Genomic DNA, 20060 nt, shown 5'->3' with positions numbered 1-20060 from the left:
AAAATCATACAATTCTTACTAGAACTGAAAGGACCTCGAGATGTCATCAAGTCCAGCTCCCTGCCTTACGGCAGGACCAAGCACAATCCACTGATGGAGATTCCACAACCGTCCTAGGTAGTTTTCCATTATTGAATGACCCTGACAGGAAGTTTTTTCCTAATGTTCAACCTAAACCTCCCTCGTTACAATTTAAGCCCATTGCTTCTTGTCCTATCATCAGAGGTCAATGAGAATAACTTTTCTTCCTCCTCCTTGTAACACAGTTGTAGGTACTTGAAAACTGCTTATCATGTCCCTTCTGTCTTCTCTTTTCCAAGCTAAGCAAACCCAGTTCTTTCAGTCTTTTCTCATAGGTCATGTTTTCTAGACATTTAATCAATTTTGTTGTTCTTCTCTGGACCCTCTCCAATGTGTATGTGTATTTTGCATACATGACTCTCTCTCACACAATTATATACTTAAAATAGGTTCTTCATTTTGGGGAGGAGACACTTCATTCTTCAACCTAAACAAAAATGTTGAATTCTACTTTAAATGTGAAGCTCAACTAGTGATAGTGTACACACAAATTATGAATGAATATAAATAGAGCCCTGGAATCCACGGATATCCTCTTTATATCTATGGGGATCTGCATCCTTAGATGTGGATGTGGATATTTGCTCCTCATTTTTGCTGTCACAGATACAAATGTTGTATCTGCACAGGGCTCTAAATATAAAATACATTTTAGCCTCAACTCACCATCATCTATAAAATGTTAGTTTGTATTACAGACTTAATACCGGGACAACCATTACAGCCACTCTCCGAGTTATGAACAAGTTACGGACCAACAGTTGGTCCGTAACTCGAACTGTTTGTAACTCGGACCCCATTCAGTTACATGGGACGCGCTATTCGTAAGCGCGGGTTGCCTTTACAACTGCTCCATGGGAGCTTTGGTCGTTAGTGCGAACGGTCGTAACTCGACCATTCGCAACTCGGGGAGTGGCTGTACTGGTTAAAGAGAATTCATATTCCTGTTTCATTTTGACAGCTAATCAATGAAACCAAGCAGGACAAGGAATCACAGAAGTTAAAGATGGGAAAGATTTTTTGGCTCACTTTATCAATATAGGCTTTACACTATAGTATAATCTTGTTTCAAGTTACTCAAGCAATCACTCACATTAGAAGATCAGCTGTTAGGAGAATGTCAGAAACTATTTCCTAAATGTGTCTTTTGTTCAGTTTTATCTAAACATTCCCAATCTCTGGTGATGTTCCTAAATAGCTCCTGTACTTTACTGTGTTATACATTGTTCACATACCTGGAGAAGATGGTTACCATTTGTCTATATTTATTAAAACCATGATCCTGTGAAGATGTACCCACTGTGAGTTGCCCCATTGAGTTTTATAGGATTGAGGTTCTTCGCTTTTTTACTCTTGCTTTATAAATCAGTACTCTACTATGGACATGTCCCAGAGTGTGGCTTCTTTCCTGCTTTCTTCTCCATGAAACTGCATGAACTCCAGTGGTTTTACCTTTACCATAGTCCTTTATTTTCAGTTCCTTCCACCATTTCTGTAACAGTTTATATGCAACAGCAACGGCAGTGTGGCGGTGTATTTTGGCCCTCTCCCCAGGGCCTGAGGGGAACAGAGTTCTGCTTCCCTTCAGGCCTCCATATAGGTGAGCTCATCCAGCTCTAGCCCCCATCTCTTACCTTTGGAACTTCCTTCTTGCCACTGTATCAGCTCTGAGCTAATGGGCTAATTGTCTCCTTATCCCAGCCAGGCTAATTGCCTCTGTCTAATTACCTCTGTCAGCTTTCTCCTGGGGGGAATTAATTCACATCTGAGTGATCAGAGTGAAGGTTCACCTGTTCACCCTCTGTATTGCATCACAGGGCTCTCAGCACCATGGCTGCCTTTTTCAGAATTCCCTCTTCTCTTTCAGTTTTTCCTGGTACTGAAATGCCAATTACCCTGCGTAGATTTGTAACCTCCTTGAACCATGTATAGTGTGATTGGGTTTTATTCCTACCTTATTTCACTGAAAGCTCATTTCACATTTGATGTCCACTATCACTCTTGCTCTCTCTTTTAGGGTTATTTATTTTCCAATATCTGCTCCCATGGTGTATCCATTTTGGATGATGATTTTTCAAATTCTCTCATATGAAACTTTTTGGGTGAATCTAATTTTCTCTGGCACCTTAAAGACTAAGAAATTTATTTGATCATAAGCTTTTGTGGGCTGGAACCCATGCTGTTAGATATATGAATTTAAAACTTCAGTTTGGTATATATATATATATATATATATATATATATATATATATATATATATATATATATACACATGCCAAGATGGATGTGTTAAATTACTAACACAGAGGACCAGTGTTAATGAGCTCAGTTCAATCAGGGTGGATGTGGCCCATTCCCAACAGTTGCTGAGAAGGTGTGAATACCAAAAGAGGGGAAATGACTTTTTGTAGTGAGTTAACCACTCCCAGTCTCTATTCAGACCCAGTGTGATAATGTCTAGTTTGCATATGAGTTCCAGCTCTCCAGTTTCACAGTGAAGTGTGGTTTTGAAGAGTGTTTTTCCTGAAGCGTGGCAACTTTCAAGTCTGTTACTGAATGTTCAGGGAGGGCAAAGTGCTCTCCTCCTGGTTTTTGAGCATTATCAATTTTGATATCTGTTTTGTGTCCATTTATTCTTTTGCATAGTGACAGTCCAGTTTGGCCACATAATGCATATATCACATTAATAGCTGTGCAGATGAATGAGCCTATAATGATGTCACTTGAGTAGGAATGTGGACAGAGTTGAGAACAGGGTTTGCTGCAGGGACTGGTTGCTGGGTTAGTGTTTCTGCTGTGGTGTGTGGAGTTGCTAGTGAGTATTTGCTTCAGGTTGGAGGGCTGTCTGTAAGCGAGGACTGGCCTGCTTGCCAAGGGGTGTGAGAGTGAGGGATTGCCTTCCAGGATATGTTGTAGATCCTTGATGATTTGAGGGAGAGGCTTTAGATGGGGACTGTAGGTGATGGCCAGTGATTTCTGTTGCTTTCTTTGTTGGGCCTGTAGTAGGTGACTTCTGAGTACTGATCTGGCTCTGTCAATCTGTTTCTTTACTTCCCCAGATGAGTACTATAGTATTAAGAATACTTGATAGAATTCCTGAAGCTGTTTGCCTGAGGGATTAAAGCAGATCTGGTTGTATTTTAGGGCTTGGTTGTAGACAATAGATCATGTGATGCATTCTGGGGGAAAGCTGGAGGCATGTTAATAAGTAATGTGCTTAGTAAGTTTCCAATATAGGATGGTGTTTATGTGATCATCACTTATTGGGAGTGTCGCGTCCTGGAAGTGGGTCTCTTGTGTGAACTGCTCCAGGCTGAGGTTGACGGTGGGCTGGAAATCGTTGAAATCCTGGCAGAATTCTTCAAGTGCCTCCTTCCTGTATGTCCAGATGATGTAGCATTAAGTAGAGGAGAGCATGAGAGTTAAGGAAGGGTGGTTGGCTTTGCTGAAACAGACTAACACAGCTCACTTTCTTGCCTTCCTCCCTCTTTTCCTCCCTTTCTACCTCCCATATACCTAAGTTATCTGTCTCTTTCTTTTTTTATTGTTACCTTACATTAGCTAGATTTGCAAAACCTTCCAAATTCGTAACATTTTAAAATATGAGGCAAGGCATCGAGAACCTCTATGCCTATTGTGTGCATGCACTAATCACAGCTTCATGCATTAATTAGGTAAAGCAAATATTCAGTTGTAAAGCTAACTACCATTTGCATTCATATATACTCAATTTAATTCAAGTAATTGAATGCACAAATTAGGTACTCAATTGTAGGAATGTTTTACACATATTTCTAAAGATCTGGCTTCTGGTTCCTTACAGGTTTTTTTTTTCTCCAGTTCTGTTGTTATAAAATGGTTGAAGAGAATGAAAGTGTTAAAAAAAAGGCTGAGCCATAATAAAAGTGAAAGGTTTGTTCCATATTTCCATATCAAGCTAAAGCAAACAAAAATTTCAGCTGCACATAGCACTATCAATGTAGGTGTTTCTCTTGGGAGCCATCTTTAATGAAAGGGCTATGTTTACTCTTGATTTTCTTTGCTGCATTTAAGATTTTCCCTTTGCAATTATTTTCTTCTGACTATATATTACCTTCTTTAATTAAAATGTGATGATTCACCACTTTCTAGTAGCCAGAAACTTTTTTAAAAGGCAGAGGTTTTTAATAATTCATAGTATTTTACAATTGCTGTCTTTGTGATAGCCATGGTATTTTTGTGGCTCTGGTGTTGAGTGAACAATGCAAAAACTCTACTTCAAGTAATTTTGTGTTCAAGGGCAAATCAAACTCTCTGGTTGTTAACTCTAATTTTCCCAGGGATATAAGACTTTAATTTGATTCGTTATTCAGTGTGCATGAAACAATCACTAAAATTTGCATAGTAAATTATTGGATAATCACTTTTTATGTAGCCTACCTGCTTGTTGAAATGAACATTACCTTTTAAGAGACACTCTAACTAAACACAGGGCAAAAGCAAATTTAACAACTAAACAGATGGATTCAGTCCTCATGGAACAGAAATAGTTGTATGTAAATGGGGGGAATGGCTTATTGTGGCTATCATCTATTTTCATGTCTGTGCATAGAAGTTTGTGTGTATGCACGCAACATGCATATGCATGCAAACACTAGAGCTGTTGAAATCATTGTTTGGTTTATTGGTTGAACTGAAAAAATTGGATTGAAATTAAATATTTTGGTTTACTTGCTGAAATAAAACAAAAGGCTCAAGATATATATTTAGTCTTATGTCAAGTTGAGATTTAAGGTCTGTTATTTCACAATTCTAGAGAATCAAAACTGAATTTTGGAGCTTTCTACCATTGAAAATTTAAGATTTTTAGCTTTCTAATGGGAACTAGCACTTGGAAATACCCAAGATAGTAGACCAGAAAAGCATGTCAGAATTTGGTTTTACCTTTTATTTTAAAACAAAACAAAATAATAATAAAAAAACACTATGAAACAGCTATGTTAAAAGAATGTTATTAACATTGCAAAGGCAAGTGCTCAAAGTTAGGAAATCCTAGAATTATTGTTACCTTTTTATTTTACTTTTATTCTGCCCTCTTGTACATGTTCATTATGATACAGTTTTTAAGTAAGTAAAATGTTTATAGCTCCCCTGCCTTGTTCAGTGCATTGGATGTATGGACAAGACGGCAGAACAATTATACGAGCAACCACAAAACTGTGATTGCCTAACTTTGCAGCCTAAATAACACCTTTTTCCCCATGCAGGGATTCTGAGAGAGTTTTGTCATTGGCTGTAATGAGGCCAGGTTTTCAGCCATGAATGTAAAGGGTGGAAAGTCAGGAAATTAACGCGTTAAGTTTTTCATTGTAACCTTAGTACAGTCATTTTGCACACCATCTGTTATATGGAGTACATGGAACAACAAACATTAGTATTGAGGTACACATTTTTAATTTACATTACATAGGTTCAATGTGGATAAATTAGTATTACTTTGAAAACCTTTGCTTGACCATGTCCATAGTTTTTAAGCTTTTCATTTGTGACTTGGGTGTTACATTGACACACGGTTTTGTATTTTGTTTTGTTTGTTTATCCCCCTTTTGATTCTATTGATTTAAAAAAAAATGAAAGAAAGTCCAGATATATTAGGCTTGAAGACCTTACAACTTTCCTGCAAAACAGGTTTCTTTCTGCAGAAACATAGAGCTAGTTTGTAGCTAGCTCCTGAGCCACTATTGAAGGGAGACGGTGTAAGATGTGACCTCCCCTTTGCCTGACTTGCAAAAGGGCTGTCCTGAAGTGTAGCCTGTTCCCTTCCTGAGAGCATCTTTCTGAAAAGTTAATGGGAGGGGCTAGTGCTACATCCCCATGTGTCTGTAGTCAACAGACACAAACATTTGAATTGGGAAGAGTAAATGGAACTTTTTAAAGGTCTGTAGTGGTTATGGCATTATTCTTCCACCTCCCTGAGCAGTCAAGGAGCCCTGGGAAAGGTAGAAATTCTGTCTCCTTGAAGCAGAAATCTCCCTGATGTTCCCTTTGCAGCAGTACAGCTCTGTATCTGTTTCTTTTCAAAAAGAACACTTGTCCTGTGACCTGTCTGTTTGGTGTGGCTCTCCCCACCCCTGCCGGCTGCAGGGTGTTGGCTAAAAACTCCAGGTTAGTCCAGGGATTTCCAATTGAATCTGAGTCTGCAATGCAACCTGCTCATGAAGAAATGTTTCTGTGCAGAAAAAATATGACCTAGACTTTTGCTGTGATATGCATTTTGGAACAGACCTTACAGAGCACTGACCAATCCCTACTCTCATTGGTTTCTTAGAATTACAGTTGGTAACCTGGCCCCCACCGTTATTTCTACTAACAGTAGAAATACTACTGTGCAACACCAGATATCCAAAATCTGTTTAGGGAGATTGTGGAATCTCCATTAATGGAGATAGTTAACAGCAGGTTAGATAGGCATCTATCAGGGATGATCTAGATACGGGGTGGAGAAACTTTTTGGGATCGGGAGCCACAGAAAAATCAGTTCCCACACAAGTGAGAAGAAAAAAAACAAACCTTCAGTGATGTGGTCCCTGAGTGAGAAGCAGAAAGACTCTCCCTGCACTCTCCGCTCACACCAGAGCCCTGCGGTGGGGGGTGGAGGGAGGGAGCTGGAGCACCAGCTCCCCAGTGCTGGAGTAGAGCCCTGAGCCTGGAGGGCCAGATATATCTCCCAGGCCTGAGGATCCCTACCCCTGATTCTAGATGATGCACGGTCCTGTTCTGAGAGCAGGGGACTGAACTTGATGACCTCTCGAGGTCCCTTCCAGTTCCAGTGTTCTATGAAAAGGGATTTTAAATGCAAGTAGGTCTACTCTCATATCAGTGTATGTGCAGAAAATCCCAAAGGGACTGATGGTAATTGTGTTTGTGCATCAATGGGAGAATATTTGTATTTGGCTCCCACTTGTGAGTTAATTTGGGTAGTCTTTTGTATTATTTCAAGTTATATTTAACTTTGTGGGTTCAATCCATAGTTTGATGTGGAAGAGACACAAAATATCCTTGCAGTATTTGAATAGCACAAATGTATCTGCAGGCATGAAATACAGCCCATTTCCTAAAACCCGAACCTAAATATTAACAGTGAAGTATTTGAAGAGGTTTTTACTTAGAAATGGTTTTGGAAAAAGCAATTGAAAATCTCTAGGCATCCCATCTGTGTTTAAAGCAACAATAATAACAAAACTTTAAATTAGCATAGGAGATTTCAGGAAAACACTGATTAAATCTGCCAATGAAATGAATGTGTTTGGCGAATGACCTAATTAGTGTATATTTGGTTCTTTTTCACTGCACTGCTTACCACTAATTGCTGTTCTACTGGTCTTCTTCTGACAAGTAAGAAAAACAAGGATGAGGGATTTGTTGAGGAAACAGTGACATTCAGTTTTAATTCATTTGAACCTGCTGCCAAGCTTAATTACGGAACTGAGGAACTGAGACCAGGAGGCCCCCAGCTGCTTAGGTTATAGGAGACATAGATGTTTAGTGTCTGCCTGTGTGTTCAGGTAGCGCTTACTGAAGCAACCCATAAACTTGTGCTTGCTGATGCTTAGCTGTTTTCGTTCCCCCATAGGTACGAGCTCATGGTTTGTATTCCTTAAACTTAATTATTTAGTGTTGATGGCATCAAGCCAAATAAAATTACAGTCATTTTATTTCTCAGAGGAAAAGATTGGCAATGATTATGAGTACTCTTGTCTTGTTGTTTGTGATTGCATTTACATGGTACTAGTACTTGTCATTCTATAAAACCAGGAGCCTAGTCCTTTGTTCCTGGTGTTGGAGGGCCAAAATCACCCTGGTGTAACTACACTGAAGTCAAAGGGTTGACAGGGATAAATATGGTTGTTAGCCTTTAAGGAAGCTTTTCAGTAGATTGTCTGGTTTTTGTTTTGTTTTGTGTTTAAGAAAAGGAATGAGATTTAAAAAACCCCAGCAAAATAGTTTGGTTTTGTTTGTTGCATTTATTGTTTCATATTTACAGGACAGTTGTAGCTAGGAGTCCTAAGTGATCATCAGAGCCCCATTTTACTAGGTGCTGAACAACAGGAAAATATAGAGAGCTGACAGTCCAGGTTTGACAAGGAACAAAAAGGCAGAGAAAGGAATGTGTGGATAGAGGAGGAAGGTATAGAGTTAGACAGTCACTTTGTTAGTGCATAACGCCAGAAAATGAAAATACTTAATTCCCTTAAAGGCTAAGAACTATCTTCATCCTTGTAAACCCAGTGACTTCAGTGTAGTTTTGGCCCTCAAACACTAGGAATAAAGGACTGGGTTCCTAGTTTTGTTAGATTGACACGTACTAGAACCATGTACGTGCAATCACAAACAACACTTGTCTTCTGGTGTTATGCAGAAAAGTGAACTAGACCTGCATAGACTTCTGCTCATCTGAAGATGTGGGTGGTGCCACGGGACTAGTTTTTAAAGTTACGGACTAACATGGCTGTGCCTCTGAGGCTTTTAGACCTGTATAGTCACTGAGGTTTGGTCTACATCTAAACTTTAGGTCAATCTGCTATGTCACTCTGGGGTGTGAAAAATCCCCCCCCCCCTCAAAAAAAGATGTAATTATGCCAGCCTAAACCCTATTGTATTCACCACTAGGGTCAATAATCATTGACACGGCTACTGCTTCTTTATGGAGTGGATTTACTACAGTGATGGAAAAACTCCTTCTGTCACTGTAGCAAACATCTACACTTTGTCACTTCGAAGGCACAGCTGCAGCACCGTAGCTCTAGCACTTGTAATGTAGACTTACCCTACCTGTTATGAACACGTTAACATAAATGGTGAGAAGGACATTAATGTGTCTGCTGTGAAACTCTTGTAAGGATGCTTGAATACTGAGGCAGCCCAGAAATGTGGCTTGTCTTACTGTAGGCGATTCCTCTTTGGATTGCTTTTCAGCCTTGCTGTGATTTTCCCCTGATGTTTCTGTGTGCACTGTGGAGGGATGTCCACAAGAGTGAAAATTAAGATGAGTATATAGAATGAGAATGAACTGGAGGAAAGGAACAGTAACAACTTCACAATTATTCTGACATCATTAATGAAAGTAGATATGATGAACAACTAGTTCTGATCAAAGGCAGAGCATTTTTACCTCATTGAGTTTCATGGGAGGATATGGTTCTAGAATCACCCCTGTGTTTTATGGTCATTAGAATAAGTGTATAGAAGCTATTCAGACAATTAAACCTTGTGGACTAACTTAAACCTTTAATGATTGAGTATATTGCATATACCTGCTATCTATAGTGTGTTTTCTCAAAACATCCCAAAACTAAAGATGTTTGTGTAAATGTAGTGGGATACACACACTTTTCTATATAACATTGTGCAGAAAGTCTTATTAAAAACCACTTACCTTGTATATGTGACTCCTGCAGTATAAATCTACCTGTAAATCTCCAGTTCTGACAGTACCATTCCCAGTTTTAACAGCATCAGTGTCTGGTAGAAAAGAACAAGGTGCAATCTTCTAATTATAACAAGTACTTCCACTTCCTAGGAACAGGTTGGTTCATTCCAGGCCATCCCAGTACCCAAACTGTCAAAGCTTTCCTGGTAGTATCTGGCTTCCTGGTGGTCATCAAGGTCTCTTGGCAGCTCTAGATTCAAGTCAGGGTCACTTGTATTGTGAGGCTGTGAAGTTACATCTGCTCTTGTCTCCTCCCAGGAATCATTGTCCTTTTCCTCTCCTTGACTCTGCATTTGTGCACTTTTATCATCCCACGAACAAAGGCTTGGTGGAAATCCAAGGAAGTCTGTCCTTATGTAGCAGGCTTTCTTACTGAGTTAGTATTAAAAACTTCACAGCTACTCTGCAGGGCATTTTTGAGAGCATTGGAAAGCACACAGCTGTGTGTTACCAGTTCATTGCAGCATAACACGCTGAGTGAGAAGGAACAAGAGGAACTAGAGGGAGAAAATTAAATAGTTAATTAAAAGCAAAAAACCAAAGTGATAATTGAATTATCTTGCACTTTTTCATGGCAATGTTGTGGGGACATATTGTCACAATACTCAGTTGTTCCAAAGGCTTTCCCAGATGGGTTATTCTAAGTTAAAATATTATAAACTAAAAAACAAAGTACATAGATTAGGAGAAAACAAAACTGAGTCAGACCCAGAGGATGTTATTAAAGCAGTGCCTCAAAATCCTTCTTTAGTTTCTCAGTTGTGGGTTGGGGTTTTTGTTTTGATTTGTTTGTATCTATCTTGGCTGCTTTTGTTTCATTTTAAAGCTCTATACTTGGCAAATAAGAGAGCCTGGGAGAAACTTTAGGTGACAGGTTCTTTTTACATTGGACCAGCCATTGCCGAGGGTGAAGCATGCGCTTCAAAAGAATCTTCACAATTTGGGGGAAGTGGTGAGGTGTTGATACATACTTTGGGGGGAATGAGGTGGAGAAAAGGGTTACATACTAACAGGGGAACGACTGACAAAAGAAATAAAATGAAACCTGATACAGCAGGAAAGCAACGTATTTGTGGCTTCCTACTTATTGATCAAATAAATGGAGATGATGGGCAGAGGAGCCATTATGCTATAAGCATACTAGTGCTAATATTATTAATGCTTATAGGCAATTTGGTTTCAGCCCTGCAGTCTGCAAGGCTGAGTTTGCAGACTCTCTCCAAGAGGTGTATACCTGGGTTGTAACTTCTTTGCATGATGTGGCCTGGAATTTTTTCAAAGGACTCTAAGGCTACGTCTACACAGCACACTTACTTTGAAAGAAGCTATTCCAGAATAGTTATTCTGAATTAGCTTATTTTGAAATAGCACGTGTACACTGCAGGAAAGCCTCAAAATTAGTTTAAGGCAGGCTTTCCTAATGTAGACGTGCTATCTTGATTGAGCCCCAGGAGGCTCTGGGGAGAAATAACTTAGAATGGCCCAAGTGAGGGGTTATTTCAAAATTGCAGCAGTGGAGCATCTACACACACCTTATTTTGATATAACTATTTCAGAATAGACATTATTACTCATAGAATGAGTTTTACAGATTTCGGAATAATCCGAACGATAATTCAAAATTATTTCAAAATAATGGATAGCTATGGAGGCACTTGCATTGTTATTTCAAAATAACACTAGTTATAGCAAAATAATGGTGCAGTGTAGACACACCCTAAGGGAGTTAGGAGCCATGTGGTAGATTTGTAAAAATATTAGGAGCTCTTGTAAATCCCTTTAGGCATGTCTAGTAACCTCAATATCTAAATGTAAAAGTGTGTAATTCAATAAGAGTTGGTTGCTTAATGCTCTTAGGCTTAGAGCCCTGCATGGATACAGAATTTTGTATTTGCATCTGTATCTGCAAAAATGAGCTGCAGATATCCACATCCATGAGTGCAGATACCTGTGGATATAAGGCAGATATCTACAAATTTGCAGGGTTCTAGATCCAAAATTTGTATTCACTTCCACATCCAAATAGGCAAAAATGAGCCATGGATATCCACATCTGTGGATGTGGTTATGAAGTGGATATCTGCAGATTTGCAAGGCTATACTTACGCTCCTTGGAAAATCCCATCCCTGTTCACCAAAATAGAAAAGATTACCATGAGCTGTGGGATGGAAGGGAATGAAACAAGAGTAATAATAGGGAGTGTATTGTATGAACAAGTTTAATTGGATAAACCAAACTATTGAAATAAGTACTGCATAGCAGTCATTTTAACAGTGAAAGATCATCTTCCCATGTCTAGCCTTGCTGACCTAGGGGCTCAGACAGTATTTCTACAAAGCAGTGTTATTTCAGAATAACATCCGAAATAATGAAAAGCATGTCTACACTACAAGCCTTTATTTCAAAATAATGTCAGGCTGGAGGACTTCTTACTCCCACTCATGGTAACCCTTATTTCATGAGGAGTAAGAAGTAGACAACACCAAAACCTGAATTAACCTATTCTGACGTCTGCCATGCAATTGATGTAGCAGAAGTTGCATAGATTAATTCCACTGTAGCCCTGCTGTGTAGATGTGCTCAGAGAGAGCTACATGAAACTGTCCTTGATAGAGAACTATTTCTTTAAGTACTATTGATTTAAAAGAAGTGAAGATGAACACGGCAGCTGTTGGTTGTCAGGAGAGCAGTCGGTTAGAAAAATCTGAGAAGAGTTTGATAAAATGGGAAATTGTTCATAGATATTAATAAAGACTTCTCCGTTTTTTTAGGCTATGGTTTTGTAGATTTTGACAGTCCAGCAGCAGCACAGAAAGCAGTAGCATCTCTTAAAGCAAATGGTGTGCAGGCCCAGATGGCAAAGGTAAGCACAAGTCTTTTGTTTCTGCTTTCCTTCCCTGTGTTGTGATGGTATTTAGTCTATGGACTGTGAATTCCAAGAATTCACTTTTTTTTTCTTTTTCTAAAATCATCTTTGCTTGCAGGATTCTGGCTTGTTTATTACAGTGCTTATTTGTTTTTTTGACTCATTTACCTTGTTTGTCTGTGGACTCATCAGTGTCTTTAAGAATTGTGTGTGTCAGGGGGTTATTTTATGATGTTCTCTGCAGCCTGTTGCATTCCCCTTAAGAACTTCATGAGAAAACAGAGTCTGAGTTCTGTAGTAATCAGAAAAGATACCTTAATCTGTGGTGCACTGTGTAATTGCCTATTAATGTGCCTTGGAATACTCTTCATTTAATGGCCTAGTGGGTCTGTGTGGAGGAGTGAAATGACTGAATTTAATGAAAGTTTGCTGCATCTGTTTTTCTTTAAAGAAGACTAGCAACCTAGTTCAATTCTATTGACATCATCATTTAATAATGATTGTGTCTGGAGGTCATTGGATTATGCTTTTCAGAGGTTTCTGAGACTCGCATTAGAAATCTCCTCGCTTGCTTTAAGACCCAATTAGATGGGAACACGCAATTGGATGAAATCCCAAATTTAGTCCTGTATCAACATGGTGTAGGGAATTTGTGGTTTAGCATAAACTCTAACAATATCCATTCAGTACGGGTAATATCTTTTTCTTCCCCCAAGACTAGAATTCAGTGCACTAGTTTGCTAGGCCCTCTATGTAATTGACCCAATATTTTCCTTATTACTGCTGGTCCACTATCCCTGATTAGTTGTTTTATCTACTATGAAAGTGGCATAGGGCTCTCAGAATCCTGATGAATTAATCTTCCCCTGTAAATTTGAATATCCCCCCTCAGCAAATTCTGGTGGATTAAAACTAGGGTTGATACCTTTCTAATTGCTGGTAATGAGACCCCAGAGGCCCTGCCCCTTCTCAAACTCTTCCTTTAATGTCCTGCCCCTTCACTGCTTCTTCTTTCAAGGTCACTCCCCCTCACTTGCTTCTCTCACTGCCTCCCCCGTCACTCACTGGATCACCTCCATCTTCTTCCTCTACCCTACAACTGGGCTCCCTCTCCTTCAGGGCACGGATGGGAGCTACTGGAGCCTGCATGCAGATAGGAGACAGCCTTTGATGGACAGGAGCTGGCATAGGTTAATGACCTGGCACCTTTACCCACCCAATTATAACTGGACTTCAGATGTCTGGGTCAGTACGTCTGATCTGACACTGCCAGGGCACCTTTTTGACTGGACTTTTTGGTTAAAAAAAAGCCCCAGGCACCTAGCAACCCTAAATGGCACCTGGACACACAAGCCAAAACCTGGGCTGTCTGGGTAAAACCCACACAAGTGGCAGCCCTCATTAAAATCTGAACCTTAAAATTCAACTGTACACATTATTACCACGCTAGGGAAAAAAAAGTCATGCGGTGCAGGGGGCTCATGTGCCTGCTACTGAACTGTAAACTATTGTGCCTGAAAGTAAATACTGTAAGATTCCTTGCCGTCTTTTTTAATAGAGTCCCACAGTACAAATAATAGTTTTATTGGCTGTTAGTTTTTATTGACATATTGTAATAAAATATTTGCTTCAAATAGGAAAAATAGCAAAATGAAGCATCTGAATGTCTCTCGAGGATACTGGGATTTTATTTCTCTTATACACATTTCCTAGTTAAAATATAGGAAATCTGAAATATTTGTGGATCTCTGGAAAGGAAACGAAAGGCAGAAGATACATTCTGTGGTAGAAGTTGATCCTGAATTCTGTTTCTGGTGGATAATCCATTATTTATGTATATTTGGTGATTTAAGACAGCAGCAATTAAGTTGCATAACGAGGAGGAATAGCAGAGCTTTTGTGCTGGAAAATAGCAAAGGGAAGGCATCCTTAAAATGCAGATGCTCATGACAGTGCTGTATGATATAAAATTCCATTTGACCACTTTGCAAAGCTAAAGCACTTGGGTTGGCAAGATTTCACCAAAGGCCAAGATTTGTGCTCTGAGATATCTGTGGCTGGAGTGTTCTTTTCCCCTTGCCTGCTTTTGTGGAGATTGTGGCATACCTTTTTTGTTCGCATTAGGCTTTCTATATTTTTCAATAATTAGCCAAGTGTTGGAACAGGCCTTTTTAATTATTTTGTATAAGTAAAAATATAAATATAAAATTGAAAATATCTAGGAAAAAACAGCATATTTTGAAAACAGGGATTCAAATGAAATTCAGCTGACTTCATAGAAGGCAGCATAAGCAACTAGCCGGGAGGGACATAAGAGGCACCAGCTGATGGTGGAATGTAATCCCCACACTTGTTTATGTCCACAGCCTGGATCTCCCTCCTGCCCCCCTGCTCTCTCCATGGCACATTACCTGGCAGTGGGGGGTGGCAGGAGCTCTCTGTCCTCTCCCAGGTGGACTCTAGCCAGGCTGCCTCCTGGGATGCTGCCCAGTGCAGCACAGCAGCTGGTAGAGGGCAACCACTGTACTTACTGCACAGGGAAGCATCCCAAGCAGGCAGAATGGCTTGAACTAGAAGAGGAAAGTCTCTGGCTCCAACTTCCCTTCTGGTTCTGCCTGCTGGTGCCTTGCCCCCCTTGAACACTCTAGGCATTTTAGGGTAGGGCAGGTGACCATTCATAACCCTCCCATGCATCACCCCTATAAAGTAGTACATCCTGTAGTAGAACCTTAGCGTTATGAGCACTAGAGTTATGATCTGACAGGTCAACCAAATACCTCAGTTGGATTTGGAACCACATAATCAGGCATCAGCAGAGACAAAAACAAAAAGCAAACACAGAAGAGTAACTGTGTTAAATAGAAACTACTACAAATTAAAGGAAAGCATTTTTCTTCTGTGTAGTAACATTTCAAAACTATGACATGTCAAATATTCAGTTGTAATCTTTTGGAAGTACAACTATACAATTTTGTTCAGAGTTACTAACAACTTCTATTACCAAGGTGTTTGTAATTCTGAGGTTCTACCTTATTACTGAAAAATTAGGAGTCTGAAGAAGGAAACCTGCCTGGAGAAGTGTGTTGGGCCTTGCAGATGTTGGAAGGACATTGCATAACAGACTGACAGAAAATATTATTTGCTAGTCTTTGGGATTGGAAGAGGTTGGAGCAAAGATACAGGAGAAGAATTTAACCTCAGATAATGCAGATAGTAAGCTTGGCTTTGACCTTCATTGAACAGTGGACTCCCCCTTAAACAATGATGTGAAAAGATTATCGCAAACTTTTTTGAGTGGTATTTATTCATCAGTATGCCATATACAGTACAGCAGTGGGGTGAAACTCACCCCACCAGAGAGGGCCAGCATGGGCCGCTCCACTACTTAAATTCTATCTATCCCCTCTTTTGAAGACTTAAATGGGATAAGTGAGGAGTGCCTACATTGGCTCTCAATAGGGTTGAATTTTGCCCACAGCAAAAAAACATACATTGAAACTTTGAGCGTGGCATATATCATTTCACTCTTCCTGGAGATAAATCTAAGTGAGTGTCAAGACTGTGAAAGAGCTTCTCTATAGTTTTTTCTGGGGGAAATCCAGAAAAACGTTTTTGGAAAACAAAAGACTGTTTCCTGGGGATTGAGTCACCTATATCAAGTTCAGGCAAATATGACAATTTTTCATCCTAGTGATGTATGAACGGAGCCACTTCCCTGGTTTTGACCATTAGTTGAGCATTTAGACACCTCTTTGGCTAATTTTGTTTCAAATGGCTGCCACTGAAACATGTCAAATACAAATGGATTGATGTTCAATGTCCCCTCCCTGTTGCGAAACATGTTCCATCAAAACGAACACAGCTAAGATCCATTTCTACATTGTGTTTCCGATGATAGAATTAATGTAGTTAAACCTGTTTTTATTGCAAAGTTTTGTTTCCTCTTGGTAAAAAAGTTATCATGTGGGGGCAATGTACATCACTTCTGTGCTATGGAGGGGACTGCACTAAGAAAGGGATCAATATTATAACTGCTGTATATCAGCTGGAAGCATAGTGCTATGGTCCCCTAAAACACAGAAATCCTCCTAAAAGCATCGAATGGGTGTTTTCTTTAATAAGAGTCCTGTCCAGAGGATTAAATACGTTTACCAAGTAAACATGTTTTAATAATGCTGCTATATCTAGCACAAAGATGTAGTTCATTATATTGAATTGGAGATGTATTTTTTTGTCCTGTTTCCTTTATGTATAATTTATACCATAAATACCAGCAAATATATAACAGCTGAAGAAATGCTTAAACAAAGAATGGTCTGGAACATCTAAACCAAGGAGTAATCTAGTGTAAAAATTTTCATAAAGAAATCATGTTTAAGAACCAATTACTGTAAAGGAAACTAGACAAAGATGCTTATACATGCACAGAGCCAATTGGACTCCACTGTAGTTATAGTTTATCCTTGAAATATTAGGGCCTAGATCTATACTTACACTAAGTATCAGCCAAAGGGATAACTCTCACTAGAGACAGCAAACGTTTAAAATATTGTTTTTCAGGAGAGCCAATCTGTAGGATAGGCTGGTTATTAGATTTTTTTTTATACTGGTAATAATCATGTTTAATCTTAGGAAGTAAACTAGCCACTAATTCATACATCAGTAAACAAGCTAAATAGATTTGCCATCTGTGCGTTAGGCCGAGACCTTAGGAATCTTTCATGGCAGGGCAGGGAAGTTTTGGAAGGTGAGGACGACAGGTTGTACCTCCCTTAACCAGGACTCTGTGGTCTGGCAACATCCATGGTCCAGCAGGAACACGGATGTTCCTGGACCACAGAGTCCAGGTATAAGGAGGTCGGGCCTCAGGGAAGGAGGGGTGTGACTCAGCCACGTGTTGAGGGACGAGAGTGCAGCAGGGATTTCTGTCCCCCACTGCTGGGTGGTAGTGGGGGGCCAGCAGTGGCCACAGAGTACCAACAGCTGTGGAGCCTCAGAATCCCGGAGCCCCAGCAGCCACGGAACTCTAGTCTGGGAAGCTATGGCCGGGCAGGCAGTATTGGGGCTCAGCAGGCATCCTAGCTGGAGACAGCACAGGCCTTGTTGGGAAGGACCTCCCCTTCTGCAAATCCCCTTGTTCAGGACCAGTCAGGGCCAATGGATGAGGGAAGTACAGCTTGTACCTCACTTCATGATTCTGTAGAAGCTGGAGATGGTGGCATGAGGCCCCAGGATGACCATTGCCTGAAATGGGAGAGAGATAGGAGCAATGCTTATCCAACTGGAGGGCATGGTGTAATGATGATCACTTTCATGGAGACTCAGAGCCTTTGCAAATCTATTGATTTCAGGGAAGACAAACTCTTCTTCCAAGGGTCCTGCAAATAACATACCTCTGCAAGGAAAAACATATAGAATTTCCAGTATTCTATGGGGTTACAGTAAATGCTCCTGAGATGGATATGACTCAGAGAACAACTGAGTCTATTAGTTGTCTTCATTCCTATAAATCTCTTTTGTGAATTCATCTTTACATCATTTCACTTTCTAATCTGACGTGTGCTTGTTCTGAAGGCTTATCACTGAATGCTATGTGCTGTGATGTATACTCACCTCTACGTTTGTACATAACTAAAGCTTTGTAGTCCTATACAGGCAGTCGGAGCCGTACTTACGAATGGGGCTTTCTCGCCCCGGAGCTCGCAGGCAGCGGGACCGCCCAGAGCGCAGCGGTCCCGCCACCTCGACCTCCGGGACGAGAAAAGCTGCTACGGGTGCCCCTGGTCTGCTGGGGACCATCTCCAGCAGACCAGGGACACCCGGAGCAAAGCCGGGGAGGCGGAGGGGTCCCGCGCCTCTGAGGCTTTACTGTGGCAAAGCCTCAGAGGCGTGGCACCCCGCCGCCACTGCCGCTTTGCTCCCGGTGCCTCTGGTCTGCTGGGGACTGTCTCCAGCAGACCAGGGACACCCGGAGCAAAGCTGCAGCGGCGGTCGGGTCCCGCGCCTCTGCTGCTTTGCCAGAGCAAAGCCTCAGAGGCATGGCACCCCGCCGCCGCTGCGGCTTTGCTCCCCATGTCCCTGGTCTGCTGGGGGGGGGGCACAGCTAGTGCGCCCCTCCTCCCCCAGCAGACCAGGCTTTTGTTGTGGACCCTGGGGTAGAGCAGCTGGGGTGCTGCCGGGTTGGTCCTGCAGGGACCTACCTGGCAGCCCAGCTGTTCTGTCCAGGCTTGAGATTCAGCCGCTGTTGAAACTGATCAGTGGCTGATTCCAGGAAGCTGGGGGCAGAGCAATTCTGCCTCCAGCTTTCCTGTAGTCAGCCCCTGGTCAGTTTCAGCAGCAGCGGCTGAATCTGGAGCCAGTTCCGACTTACATACAAATTCAACTTAAGAACAAACCTATAGTCCCTATCTTGTACGTAACCCGAGGACTGCCTGTACTCTATTGATGTTTTAGCCCTTTGTTTCTTTTTAAATGCAGTGTAGCACATGACTAGACCATCTGATATGTTGAATCCAGAAAGGGCTTGCTTCTTTTTTATTCATGATCGAAATATCTGAAATTTTCTGCAAAACTCACTTTTGTATGTTGGTTCTTGTCCTATTTGGAAAATATTTGTGAATATCAGCTTTGTTGATGTCAATGTTGTTTCTTTTTTCTGGTATCAAAGCAGGATGCTACTTCAATATTGAAATTGTCAGGCTTGATTTTAATCCCATTCTTTAAATATTTGAATTTTATTTTCAAGCAACAGCTTTTATAAGGTTAAATATTTTGCTTGGCTCCTGCAAAATGGTTTTCATTGCATACTACTAGGGCACCAAGCAATGACTCCCTGGAAGTTCCAGTGTGTGCAGCATCATGGAAATAGCTAGGAACTCTGTGGTAATGAAGTTGGCTGCATTCCACGCCATTTCTTGAAGAATTCCACACCTCCGTTGTGGGGTTGGTTCTCCACCAGTTTCCAAGGAAGTTTCACACTGCAGGATGCAAGTGCTCTGCAATCAGACTGTTCTATTTATTTTGCAAAAAATATTAACTATCTTAAACTATCTTATCCTGTATAACTCTCGTCATCTGAAGAAGTGGGCTGTGCCCACAAAAGCTCATACCATCTACATGTTTTGTTAGTCTATAAAGTGCTACCAGACCATTTGTTGTTTTTATCCTGTATGTATATATATCCGGTTTATATATCCAGTGCTGACCTGAATCAATAACAATTTCCAATTAAATTACAATGAAGTATTATAGCTGAATGCAAGAGGAAGTGTGTGGTTCAGATTTATAAATTGAAGGTCTTGGGCTCTCACTCCTGTCTGCCATTTGCTTTCTTATACTGACGCAAGCAGGGCACAGGGTTCTTCAGGAGCCATGAGCTCTCTTATGGTGTCTTACAGGTCAGTTTGTTAGCACTCCCAGAGATTCAGTCCACTTTATCTCTCCCCCATTTATCTGTGTCATGGATTTTGCATTAAGCTGACCTTTCCTAAGCTAATGGAAAATCTTAGCACTGATTCTGCCCCATGGCAGACGCCAGAGCCAGTCCTTTAAAGGGCTGCTTTTGAACATTTTTTCTGTTCATTATTTCAAAGGGAACTATTGAGGAGGATAAGGACATTGCAGAGAAGCAAAATACTTCCTTT

At 40.7% G+C, this 20060-nt stretch overlaps 1 protein-coding gene across 9 annotated transcripts in view; it reads left to right on the top strand.

The window, feature by feature from the left end:
• RBMS3 (RNA binding motif single stranded interacting protein 3) overlaps positions 1–20060 on the top strand; it is a 995810-nt gene that overhangs the window by 636524 nt on the left and 339226 nt on the right. For all 9 annotated transcript variants that reach the window (XM_075921983.1, XM_075921980.1, XM_075921982.1 and 6 more), the window contains one exon: positions 12323–12414. In XM_075921983.1, coding sequence (XP_075778098.1) covers positions 12323–12414 — 92 coding nt within the window. The remainder of the gene's footprint in view (positions 1–12322; positions 12415–20060) is intronic.

This window comes from Pelodiscus sinensis, chromosome 2 (genome assembly GCF_049634645.1).
Source record: "Pelodiscus sinensis isolate JC-2024 chromosome 2, ASM4963464v1, whole genome shotgun sequence".
In the NCBI taxonomy this organism is placed as follows: domain Eukaryota; kingdom Metazoa; phylum Chordata; order Testudines; family Trionychidae; genus Pelodiscus; species Pelodiscus sinensis.
This window is presented reverse-complemented; position numbering and strand designations above follow the sequence as displayed.